Raw genomic sequence first — 13,770 nt, forward strand, 5'->3', positions numbered from 1 at the left:
TTTGGGAAAACTGATGCAAAATAGGCATTGAACACCTCATCCTTCTTGATGTCACCAGTTATTAGCTCTCTTTCCCCACTACACTTTCCTTCATCTTCCTCTTGCTCCTCATGTATTTATAGAACCTCTTCTTATTGTGTTCATGGCCCTTGCTAGGTATAAATCATTTTATCATTTAGCTTTTCTGATTTTGTCCTTACGTGCTTGTGCTATTCTTTTGTAATTAGCCTTAGCAATTCATCCGTGTTTCCACTTTTTGATTTTCAGGTCATTAAAGAGCTCCTGGTAGAGCCTGTGACGCTGTGCATAAGAAAGATGACCATTTGTATCATTGTTGCTACCACTGTTATACAATGAAACAAAACTTGTACAATGTCATGTAAGGTGTCAATTGAAAAGTTTCAGAGTAACAGCCGTGTTAGTCTGTATTTGCAAAAAGAAAAGGAGTACTTGTGGCACCTTAGAGACTAACCAATTTATTTGAGCACAAGCTTTCGTGAGCTACAGCTCTCTTCATCGGATGCAAGTGAGCTGTAGCTCACCAAAGCTTATGCTCAAATAAATTGGTTAGTCTCTAAGGTGCCAAAGTACTCCTTTTCTAATTGAAAAGTTATGATTTGCTAAGTATGATTATCCTGTTTATATGCATGTATCATCTCTGTATCTGAAGATATGAATATTGGCTATGTACATGTATCTTAAAAATGTGTTATATTCCTGGGTGACAACCCCAGGCAGAATTTACATTAGGGCTAGACAGCTACCTGTTGATGGCCTATCAAGGACACTCCACTCTCACAATGGACCGTTGAAGAAACTCATCCTGTTCAGCTAGCTCTTCCTGAGGATGTCTCAGACAGCAAACAAGCAATGACCACCCCGTGATTCAGCAAAACATGTAAGGGCATGTGATGTGCTCATGTGACCATGGACTCCATCTTGGGCCAGTAACTTTCCACATACAGGAGCTGTGGGCTTTGCTTGGGACAATAAATTTCCATGCACATGGCCAAGGATATAAAAAGACCTCTGAGACACCTCCATGTTGCTTCTTCCCTGCTCTAATTCTCTGGACTGAATTTACAACTAAAAGGAGAATCTTGAACTACGGACTGAGGTCCTTTCAATCTTTTGGAAGTTACCAGAGAGACTTTTGCAAGCCAGCAGTCTATTCCACCACTGCTGCAAACCTGATATAAGGACTTTGTAATCATTTGTATGTATATGATCTATCATTTATAACTTTTATATTATTAATAAATCTTTAGTTAGTTACTAAGAATTGACTGACAGTTTGATATTTGGATAAAATCTGAGATCTGGGGATATGTGTCTGATCCTTTGGGATTAGAAAGACCACCACATATAGCGAAATAGATTTATAATAACCTCTCTCTATATTAGATTTGGTTGTCTGGATCAGAGCCAAGGGCTGGAATGCCCAAACGGGACTGTTTGGCTTCAGGTTAACTAGTGCGCTGGAGAAGCTATTTTGTTATTTGCTTGGTGAATCAACTTGTAGAGTAAATCACCAGCTTTGGGGATGGTCTGCCCTATTACTTGCCATCTGCCCTGAGTGTAGCATTCTCAGTATGGCCCATCCGAGGCACCTGGTCACAGAGCCATACTGGCCTCCTACAATTTCCTTTGCATTGGAATAGGTTGCAGTTGTATGTTTAATACAGTCTCCTTGAAAAATTGGCAGCTCTCCTGAATTCCTTCATCCCTTCAATTTTCTTCACAGGGGACTTGATCTGCTAAGTCCCTCAGTTTGTTTAAATCTGCTTTTTTGAAGTGCATTTTCCTTACTCTGCTGCTCTCACGCCTTCCTTTCCTTACAATCATGAAATCCACATAATGTCATAATCACTTTTACCCAAATGCTTATTGTAGCAGAAGCTAAGGACTCAATGGGTGACACGTCCTGATTATATTTTCAGCGAATCTCCAGGACATTATTTGTATACTTTGAAGTTTTGGAAGAAATGCTGTAATGGACTGCATTTGCACCAAGAATACCGATTTCATTATGGGCTGCCTGCCATTGTTTCTCTCTGCATTACAAAAATAATCTTGTGCCCTTATCAAAATCTGTCTCTCCACAGAACTGGTTCCATAATTCTCACAGGTAGGATATGGATTATTTTACCCTTTGTCTTCTGATGCTACCAAGATCTTGCTGATGTGTTGGTTTATTTTAGTTTATTTTGAGGAAAGGGTAAACTTGTACCTAAGACAATGAGTGAGTTCAATAGTACATCTACGCTTGCCAGAATTCTATTTTTTTAAATAATTCTGATGGATAGTATTGATGTTTCTTTAAGCATATTTTCCAACTTTTAACCATTTACAACTGCACAAAGTTATGGCTTTTAAGGATTTTTTCCCTATTTTCATCTATTTACATTTTCACAGTTGCAGGAAATTATGGGGGGGAGGAATCAGACAATTTAATGACTGTAAATGTTAAGATTTAAAAAGGTAGAAGATTGATAACTGTTCACAAACACATTGTCAACACATCAAAATATACCAAATAAATATCTTTAAACTTTAATAAGTTCCCAATCAGCATTCTTTCTTCGCCTATCTGTAAATTTAGACTATCATTGGAAATATTTTGTCAGTTTGTGTGTATGGTGAAATGAACATTTACTGCCATTTACCAACAAAAATCTAATCCTTCAAAGCCTAACATAGACTTCCTTGATTATCTCAACCACCCATTTGCTGAGGTGATTCACTCTCAGATGGGGGTGCACCCTGAAACACCTCTCAGAGGGATGGAATCAGCCTAGAACTGAGAAACTAAAAACAAAAACACAAGTTGGAGTTGGATTGTTTTCTAAAGAATCCCAACCTTGGTCTTCCAACTCTCAAAACAGAATGGCCTCCTCCTAATTTGTGATCTCAATACTGGAACCTGGATGATTAAATTCTTCAAAGGGAACACCTGCTGATATAAGATAATTTGAAGAGTCTCTCTCCCTAGAATGAGGGAGGGACTTATTCTAATCTAAAGATTCAATGACTGCTTTGTCTGTATGCTCACCTTACCAAAAAAGTACACCTCAAGCACATCTTTGAAAGTTATGAATAATAGCAAATCAGTCAGATGCAGCATTAGCCCTGAAAAAGCTGCTAGGAAAATCTAGTTTAAAATGGATTTTATGTATTTTTTAATTTTTGAGCACTCTCACAATTGTCTCCTAGATGAGGACAGACCTGCACAATAAGAGATTGCAGCCAATACTCAGCACTGAGGCTGCTGTATCCAAGTTTAGTCTGTTCAATGATTTCACTCTCTTGTCCATGTGTTTGGCAGGAATACTCCCTCAGCTGGTATGATTAGGCCTTTTACTAATGAAGCTGCAGGCTTCACCTTAGCCAGAGTAATGAAGACCTTTTAGTCCTTAGGTACCAATATGTCTTCATAGGGATTTCCCACTCCCCCTTAATTACACCCTAATAAACCAGGTAAGGAAGAACTAGACAGCATTCCTTCAACCTTTCAGGATATTTTATTAATGCTTCATTTTCTAAAAACATAAGCACGTATGAAGTTAGTCGTAGATTGTGCTTAATTCTGAGAAGCTTAATTAAGAGTCTCAGGTATCTCACTCAAAATCCCAGCTCTAGAGATTCAACCTTCTCTTTAGAAGATCTAGAGGGGAGACTCACATGAGAGGTTTTAAGATATTGTGCTGCCCCTTTAAGAGCAAAATGTGAGCAACTGCCTTCACCAGTCCTTGTGACAAATCCTTGAGAGCAGAGGGAAAGCACATTACCAGGGAGATCAAAAAAGAATCTGCAGAAACATCCTGCATGTCTGCCCCCTAAGGAAAACAGTAGTCACACTGGGCTAGATCCACAAAGGGACTAGGGAGACAAGGCGGGTGAGATAGGATCAGGTGCCCTGCCACCCAGTGGAATCAATCCTCAGCCCCACATTAGGTGCCCAGGCTTCCTATACAATGCATAGGCAGTTAGGCACCTAAAAAACAAGAGAGTCATAAAAGCCTGCACACAGAGCAGGGACGTGCCTAAGCTGGCCCGTAGGAAGTGTCAAGAAAAGGGGTGCAAACAAAGCCCTGCCCCTGAAACTCAGTTAGGTGCCTATCCCCGCTTGGAATTCACAGCTGTGAACCCTCCCCTGGAATCAGGCACCTACACCAGGTTAGCCCTTTTGCAAAAAGGGGTGGTGGCGGTGCGCCCTTCCCACCCCCCCCACCCCCATACCTAATAGTTCAGTGGTTAAAGCACTCACCTGGGTGGTGGGCGATATACCCACTCTGCCTAATTTGGAGCAAAGACTTGAACTCATGTTTCCTAGGTAATTTCCCTAACCACTGGACTATAAAGCAATTCTGGGGTGGGTATCTCAGTCTCTCCTTTTGAAGCTATTTTACTTTGCATGAAATACTTAAATACTCCTTGGAGCAAGGACTGGAACCTGGGTATCCTGAGAAAGTGTGCTAATCACTAGGCTATAGAATCTCTCTCTCTCACCCAATGAATATTTAAATATTTTATACAGAGAGGAGGTAGATCCATCTCACAGAGAAGGAGGTCTGAATCACTTCACCTCATGCTACCGGCTGCTGGGTCCAGGCTGAGTGGGGCATGACAACACAGAATGAGGAGGGAGCCGGAGCCAGAGGAAACAAATGACTCACTAGTATTAGAAAGGTTGTGGGAGTTGGCACCTTTTATGGCAGCTACAGCTTTGTAAGAAAGACAGTTTGTGAGAAGGGGGATATTTTGTAGCCTTTTCAACCATCTCAGCACAGAACTTGCTTATGTGCTGGCTGGAAGCAGGAATTTCTTTCTCCAAGTGTGTCTGTTGAGTTTTGAGGAGAAAACCCTTGAAGACAATGAAGAAAAAGTTAAAGTTAATCTTTTACAAATCCTGTAAAGGCTCTGCTACAAAGGGAGACATTTCATCTGTGTGCCATTTGGAGGCAAAGAATTCTGAAGCGTTCTTCCTGAGAAACAGTCCTATGCTCAGAGCACAGATACAGTCAGCCTGCCCCTGGAGATGGGGAATGCCCACTGTGAAGACTGACATGGAGGCTACTGAGAATGATTCAGTTCTAAATACCCATAAACTCTGACATACAAGACAGTGATAAGTGATACTTGCTCTAATTTACAAGATGAAAGAAATATATAGTATAAACCTCTAGGAGGCAGAAGAGTTAGCCTACAGAGTGCAGTTCGTAAGTGTATAATTTTAAAGCTTTCAGCTACATATTCTAAAGCAAAATATACAAGAAAGCTGTGATAGAACTAAATTTAGTACATTTTAAAGAGTAAAGAATACTGTCGGTATTGTAACATTTACTAAGACCCCTCTACTGAATTCTCCCTCTACTGAAAGCAGCCTATCAGATGTTCTTAATATGGCACTGATTTGAAAGCTGAAGCAAACAGTTTACAACAGTGATTCTACTTTTCAAAAACACTGAAAATCATAATTCCCTCAAATACAAATACAAACAGCATATATTCTAGTATACAGTTCTCCTAATTCATAGAATATGTGAGTGTGCTCCAGTGGGCACAGTATTCTGCCCCCACTTCTGTCCTGTGCCATCTAATCCGTCCCTGTCCCACTCCTGTCTATTCCTGACCCATGGATTCTCATCCCAATCCCATTTTCTTCATTTAGCCAATCCCAGTTTCCACTCCCCAGGTTTCCCATTCCGGTCCCAGCCTCCTTGCCCAGCAGTCCTAAATTTCACTCATCCAGACTACAGTAACTCCTTGCTTAATACTGTAATTATGTTCTTGAAAAATGCGACTTTAAATGAAATGATGTTAAGCGAATCCAATTTTCCCATAAGAATTAATTTAAATATAATAATAGTGTGGTTAGGTTCCACGCACTTTTTTTCACCAGACAAAAAACATTATATACATATTGTGACAGGGTCGGGCCAGATGGCTACAGGAGAGTGACAGAAGGCAGATACAATTAGCTCCAGATTAAGCAGGTCCCTTTTCCCTTGGTAAAGTAACAGGGGCAGTTCCAGAACAATCAGGAGCTGGTTGGAACCAATGAAGGCAGGCAGGCTAATTAGGACACCTGGAGCCAATTAAGAAGCTGCTAGAATCAATTAAGACAGGCAGGCTAATCAGGGCACCTGGTTTAAAAAGGACCTCACTTCAGTCAGTGAGGAGTGCGCAAGTAGCTGAGAGCGAGAGGACATGCTGTTGGAGGTCTGAGGAATACAAACACTACCTGGCATCAGGAGGAAGGTCCTGTGGTGAGGATAAAGAAGGTGTTGGGAGGAGGCCATAGGGAAGTAGACCAGAGAGTTGTAACAGTCACACAGCTGTTACAAGAAACACAGTAGACAGCTGTGATCCACAGGGCCCTGGATTGGAACCTGGAGTACAGGGAGGTTCCGGGTTCCCGCCATCCCCCTCCCCCATATTGGATATAAGAGGAGTTGACCTGGACCGTGAGTCCTGGCCTGTCCTCTGACCCACTAGGTGGATCAGCAGAGACCGCGGGGATTGTTCTACTTCCTTTTCCTCATGCTGGCCAGTGATGAGGTTAGCTGAGCGAATGGCAGGTTTGAGCCACTAGCAAAACTACTGGGCTGCCATGAACCTCTGAGGTGAGCAAATCCACCAATAAGCGCAGGACCTACCAAGGCAAAGGAGGAACTTTGTCACAATATACAGTATAAGTTTTAAACAAGTTCTAATCAGAGGATTGTCTGGGGACCTGATCATGAGCTCCCTGAGCTTCACTAAAGCAACCGTGTTGATATCAGGTGGGATATTTCCCAGGGAATGCCTTGCTGCTAAATGATGAACTAGCACTCAGCTGAGCCCTCAAGGGTTAATACATTGTTGTTAATGTAACCTCACACTCTACAAGGCAGCACCAAGGGAGGAGATACGATAGAACAGCAGCTGCAAACACTTCCCTGGGGAAACAGAACAGGATGATGAACCCACGTTATACACGCACCACTCCCTCCTCCGGACAGTGCATGCATGGCTGCACAGGTGTTGACTTACCGAAGTGCACAGGGGGCGGTTGGGGGGCCAGAGGGAGTGTGCTCAACCCTCAGATCTGCCCCAGGCCCGCCCCCACTCCACCCCCTCCCCCAAGCACATCCTCTCTCCTCCCCCCAGCCTCCTGACCACCCATGAAACAGCTGATTGCTGCAGAGAGGAGGTGTGGGGAGGGAGGGGGAGGTGCTGATCCAAGGGGCCGCCGGAGGGGCAGAAAGCACTGGAGTGTGGTGGAGGGGAGCTGATGGGGAATGGGGGGGCTGCCAGGCCACCCTGCTTCCAAGCCCCCACAGCCAAACAATGTTATAAGGAAACAGTGCGAAACTTTAAATGAGTATATTCTCTCATCGATCAGGGACGTAACAATGAAACAACGTTAACCAGGACGACATTAAGTGAGGAGTTACTGTACTTGTCCCAGTTCCCCATCCCAATCCCATTGTCCAAACCACCCCAAATCTCCTTCCCCATCTCCTTAACCAATTTGTGTTTCCCCCACCATTACCCCATGTTCTCTATACCCACTGGCTTCCAATCCTAATCTCCCACCCCAGGCTCCCTTGCATCTCAGTTCCAATCCCCATGTGTCCCCCCTAGCTACTTGTCCCAGTCTCTTTGCCCAGCCAGTCTCAGTTCATCCCACACCCCAGCTTCTCGTCAGATGTGTTTCCCCTCGCCTCCACAGGTCCTCAGTACCAATCTCTCTTCCCACCCCCAGTACCTCAGCCAATCTCTCAGTCTCCATCCCTCCCACACACACACACCTATTGGGTCCTAGTTCCCACCTCCACCCTATTTCTCTCTCTGGCTCCCAGTCCCATTCTCCTTGCCAGATTAGGCGATTCTCTCGCAGAAATGCAATTTACAGATAAATTATCTAGGAGTGTTCAATAATTGAATACACTCATATTATGTATGATAACCAGCTAGTTTTCAGGCAACTGTTACAAACATGTAAGCATTTAAGCAACAGAGACAGACATTCTATAAAACAGAGAAATCATCTATTAGAGTAAAAATAGCTTTATAATTATATAAATATAATTCACAGAACAGCTGAATTATTGTCAGTCCTATGTGACTAAATTTTTTACAATGCCCTTTACACCTGTTAAAAAGCACATCACACAACTTACCCAGATTTGCTGTCATGGACTCCAGATCTCCTAAAAACCCTGGAATTTGCTGAAGTTGTTCCTGCAGCTCTATTAGACTACTCCTCTTCTTCTCCCAGTGTGCAGAAAGCATCACAACTTCGCTATCCACTAGCTGTAATATTTACAACCAATGATAAAACTTAGTTTGTATTTACTTGCAAAATAGTGATTATTAATTCATGAACTTCAGCTTTTGAGCATCTTGATTGATTTTTATAATCCATGCATCCACAAAGCCTATGACTAGAGCAATGAACTTTCACTGCTGAGAGAGATGGTCACAGTATGCTTTTGTACAGATTGAGGGGGGGGTGGGGTTAAAAATGTTTAAATTCAATATGCACTAAAAGGAAGTCTCCATAAAATGTAGCCTTTGCTATTCATGATCAAGTATTTATTTCTACTTATTTCAGGAGTAAATATTTATAAAAAACAGCTTCTCTGTGAAGATTCTGGCCCTCCTCTCCCCCAAGCTTAAGGTCTTAAGTATCTGAATACCCTGTCCTTCAAGGCAGAGTGATTTAAATCAGCAAGCAGGAAACTGTTTTAAATCATCTTTTGTCATCTTTTTATGTTTGTACTTTTTAGTTATTTTTGATTCTCAATGATTGGTAAACATTAAAACATGTTGATTTGTTACTAAATACAGCCTTTACACTAAATTATGCTTCATTTTTCTTAACCAGGAAAATTGCTTAAATCAATCTGTATAGATTAAGTATACTATACAGCTTTACATACATTTATTCAGATGCTTAATTTTTTAAATTTTTATGACGTTAGGAAAAGGTGAATGATGCATTTCTTATTTACTAGATAAATGAAAAAACAAACAATATCAACGTCTACTTGGATGGAAATTAAAATTAAATTAAAATGGACAAAAACAGCGTTTAAAAATTTTGTTTATTAGTTTACTCCTAGCAAATTCTGCGCCACTGTGGGCATACAGAAACATGTCCCCCCGCAGATTCTCTTTCACACAGAAAACTGGTTTTTGTGGGGAAGCAAAGAAAAGCTGCACTTGTGCTCACTCACCTATCCCCAGCAGTGGGGATGCATGTGTTTGGGTACCCAGAGCAGCTGGGGGAGAGGTAAGTCACTGCAGGAGTGTGGTCTGGGGATGCCCCGACTGCCCAGGGACATTAGTCCCAGCTGGGCAGGGTGAAGAAGGGGAGAAGGATGACAGAGAGAGAGTTCCCCCCCTCTGCCCGGATCAGCCGGGGCTGGGTCAGATCAACCCCCCCCCAGAAACCTCCCACAGCTACAGGAAGCTCTGCAAAGTGGGATGGGGGCAGGGCTTGGCAGGAGGTATCTGGGTGTAGGGGGTTAGGCTCGGCTGGGGGTGGGTCCAGATGCACAGAGGTTAGACAGACAGAGGGAGCAGCTCCCTGTACAATGACCCCTTCCCCCCACCTCCTGGCCCCATCGCTCCTCAGCCATAGGTGAAGGAGTCACTGTGCAGGGAGCTGCTCCCCTATTCACCCAATGCCCATGCATCTGCTCTCCCCCCCGCCAAGCCTCCCCCCTCCACAAACCTGGAACCCCCCCCCGCATCCGAAACCTCTGCACCCAGAACCCCAGACCCCCCCCAGCCTCACCCCCTGCATCAGGAATCCCCCACACCCAGACCTGCACCCCACTGAGCCCCAACCAGCTACACCCTGGTCCACACCCCACCAAGCCCCAATCCCCCAGCACCTAGACACCCCGCTGAGCCCTAACCACTGCCCCTGGACACTTCAGTCCCATTCCCCCTGCACCTAAAACCCCTAACAAGCCACTGTGCCTCCAGATCCCCCCCACAGAGTTGCCAGCACACAGACTCCACCACACAGAAAGCCAATACTCGAGGGACTTCAGTGCCAAAAAAATAAAAATTTTAAAATTCTGCAGACCATTTTCAATTATTTGGTAATTTATTTCAATATACTTGTCAGGAAATAATTGAAAATGGTATGATTATATTGTGTTATTTTGACAAATGAAGTATGCAGAATTTGAAAATATTGTGTGTAGAATTTTTATTTCTTGGTGCACAATTCCCTCAGGAGTATTAAGTTAAATAAAACTACCCTAAATGTGCTTAATACATAAGAAAAGGTTTATCAAAACATGTTCTGCTTTTAAAACTGATTTATTAAGCAAAGGGAGAATTATCTATATTAAGTGAATTGAACAGAATGTTTCTGGTCACCACATCCTTCAAAATTTTAGGACTAGTTGATCTCATTCTCCCTCACCTAGTTTTTATATAGAGATTGGAAGTTTCCCTGCTTTTTCAACTCCAACTGGTTTCTTAACTCTGAATGAACTAGATGAGTAAACCAAAAGGAGGAGAATATTCTTCTACAGGTGTGAAGACAAGCTACTGCTATCGAAAGCTGTTTTAGCTCTTAAACTCGGATTAGCCAGTGGTTTTACCTAGTGCAGTAGTAAACTTTCTTTAAAAACTTAGCAAACGTGCTATTTAGTATTATTTTTATTTACTCTACATTTAAATAGATTATAAATTTAGGCCTTAACAACTGTCAAAATTTCAGGTTTATTTTTTAAAAATAAACCTGTATTTAATTTAAATTTTAAAAATCTGATATTTGTTTATTTTTTTAAAACATTAATTTTTATCTGCCCTGCTGCCCTTACAATTAAGGACAGAGAGCTCTCAATTCACATCTCTGGGTCCTCTGAAGAAGCCCTCAAGGAAAGAAACATGAAATTCCAGACATTTTTACGGTTAAAAAAATATGCAGCTCTAAAGTGGTGGGTTTTTGTTTGTTTTGTTTTTTTAAGTCCTTCAGACCTCTTTAAACATTGTAAAGGAAAAGAGGGCACAAAATAATATCCAACTGCTATCACATCATCTTTAAAATATAAACAATATAATTCTCTGTGAACACAACTGTTGGAATTATTAATATTTGAAATGAATATGGGAAACCACCAAACACTAATTTAATCATAAGTTCCTTTATTACATTCAGAGGCCAAATGGTACTTATGCAATAACGCTAAACATGCCTAAAAAGCCTAAATAATATGCAACGTACTACATCCAAACAGTAAGCAAACACGTATAAGTATCTTGATCAAGATACTTACAAACTCAGGCTAAACTCAGGGTGCTTAAACCCATATTGATTGGCTCCAACATGGTCAGGCAGATATAAGCAATGAACCCTTTAAGACTTTACTTTTTATACCGTTACCAAACAAGTGATGTCACTGCCAATTACTGACTTCAGCTAAAAACCAATTTGAGACAGTTCACCCTTATTTCCAGTCTTAATCCAGATAAGCTTTACAACCTCCTTTCTTCCCAAGGCCTTTCCTCCCCTCCTTTTTGCCATGCAACAGTTTTCCATTGCAACTGGGTTCACAAAGGCTTTAACACTGGTGTGTGGGTTGGGGAAGGGCCGTGTTGGCTCATGTTAAGATTCTCTTTGTTTGATTTAAAACCATCTTCAGTCACCCCTATTGATCAGAGGCTCTCTTTTTAGAAACTTCCCCTTATCTTATTATTCTTTGAACCAGACATCCTCCCTATTTTATTCCTGCTGGCCTTGTAGTTCATTGTTTTCAAGGCCTTCCTTCTACCTGCTAGTCAGGACTTTCCTTAACCAACCTTAAGCTAACTTTAATTTTATACTTCTACAAAAGGATTCTCAGTACTGGATACAGGGTTTTATCTAGAGGGGAAAATATCATTTAAATATGAAGCTGTAAGCTGGAAATGTAACCTAAATTAATAAAACACTCTTCCAGCACTCTATACTTAAGGAAAATAAATACAATAAAGCAACAAATCTTTCTTCACATATTACAGTCATGTGGAAAAATGTGAAAAACTTCAGGCATGACAGCTCAAAAATGGTCAAAGCAATTTTACAGAGCAGTGGGGGTAAACCTTTGACAGTAGATGATTGGACTCTAAGACCAAAGAGGTTCCTTCCAGTCTTCTATTCTAAATATCAACGTTTATAACCATCTTAACCATTTTGCAACAATTTAATCTTATAATGTTACAAGCCTGATTTAGTCTTTACTAATTGTAAGATATTTATAATTTCACATACATGATGCTTGGAGAATAATAGCTCATATTTAAGTTTGTAGATGCTTGTTTTATTAAATTAAGTGTTTAGCCCAATTAAATAAATTCCTAGGCGAAAACTGTTTTCCCCCCAAAAATGAGTGACAAGGAGAAAAGCTCCAAAAATACCTTCCCCTTTGTTACGGGATAGGAAGATCATCATCTTCTAGGATTTCAAAGAGAAGCAGTGAATAGCAACAGATTTATCAAGGCTACATACCTTTGTCTACACCTACAGCAGCACGTAGAGTACAGGGACAACAAGTGTAGCAAAACGCTGCAGTGAAAGGCTCTGGCAGCAGGAAGACAACAAGGCACTACACTGCCAAAAATATCAGTGTATATGCGTGAGGCACTGCTTAGAAATGTCGAGAGCCGTGAACGGTATATATCGTGGGGGATCAGGCATGTATGGCACTCTATCTCCTAAGGCACGCCTCACTGTATATACTGCAATTATACCCCAGCTAGCTGGGCATGCAGTGTCTGTACATTACATGCTGCCACAAGTGAAGATGTACCTTAAGTCACCCATCTGGTATAGCGAGGAGTTTTTAAATCTGAAGCAACAGACTTTGTAGGAATTTTGGAAATTCTGCTTCAACAACTACCACCTGCTAAATACAACAGAACCTCAAAGTTACGAACACCAGAGTTACAAACTGACCAGTCAACCACACACCTCATTTGGAACTGGAAGTACACAATCAGGCACCAGCAGAGACCCAAAAAAAGCAAATACAGCACAGTACTATGTTAAATGTAAATTACTAGAAAGAAAGGGAAAGCAGCATTTTTCTTCTGCATAGTAAAGTTTCAAAGCTGTATTAAGTCAATATTCAGTTGTAAACTTTTGAAAGAACCACCCTAATGTTTTGTTCAGAGCTACAAACAACCGCCATTCCTGAGGTCTTCGTAACTGAGGTTCTACTGTACAGGATTAATCAAGTAAAAACAGTCAAGTCCAATTTAACAATTATCCGACTGTAATGTAATTTGAATCATTTATCAAAATACTGATATTTATTAGAATTTTTTTTTTAAAGTTTCACAGCTCTTCAGATATTTTAACAGATGTAATTTTTTTTCTTACCTCTCCAGCTTTTGCACATTCCTTAGCTCCTTTGTGAAGGGCTGCCCAAGTGTCTTCATACCTGAACAGAATAAAAATTAAAACTTTGGTGGTTATGCTTACCATAAATTCAGTCCCAACTCAAAACAAACGTTATGAATGTTGGTGTTTCATCTTATCTGTGTATTTCTAAATGCAAGTTTCACATTAGTAGCGTATTTGTCCCAGTTGAAAACTTTGCATTTGCTGCTTAGTGCTCCATGGATTTCCTAAACTGCTAATTAACCTGCTAATTAACACAGCCAAGTAATATCTTCAAAACTGTACAGAAAACGAGACAACTAAAAACACTAGTCCCATAAGGAAAGCAATAAAATACTTAACATTAAAGATCTTATAATTGTATATAACAAAAA

The 13,770-nt window shown here is 41.2% G+C and overlaps 1 protein-coding gene across 3 annotated transcripts in view; it reads right to left on the reverse strand.

The window, feature by feature from the left end:
• The window catches only part of DTNBP1 (dystrobrevin binding protein 1), a 179,153-nt gene that overhangs the window by 131,835 nt on the left and 33,548 nt on the right, over positions 1-13,770 (reverse strand). For all 3 annotated transcript variants that reach the window (XM_084619860.1, XM_084619859.1, XM_084619861.1), the window contains 2 exons: positions 13,376-13,436; positions 8,169-8,301 (listed from right to left, as the gene is read on the reverse strand). In XM_084619860.1, coding sequence (XP_084475986.1) covers positions 8,169-8,301; positions 13,376-13,436 — 194 coding nt within the window. The remainder of the gene's footprint in view (positions 1-8,168; positions 8,302-13,375; positions 13,437-13,770) is intronic.

This window comes from Lepidochelys olivacea, assembly GCF_965140295.1.
Source record: "Lepidochelys olivacea isolate rLepOli2 genome assembly, chromosome: 2".
In the NCBI taxonomy this organism is placed as follows: domain Eukaryota; kingdom Metazoa; phylum Chordata; order Testudines; family Cheloniidae; genus Lepidochelys; species Lepidochelys olivacea.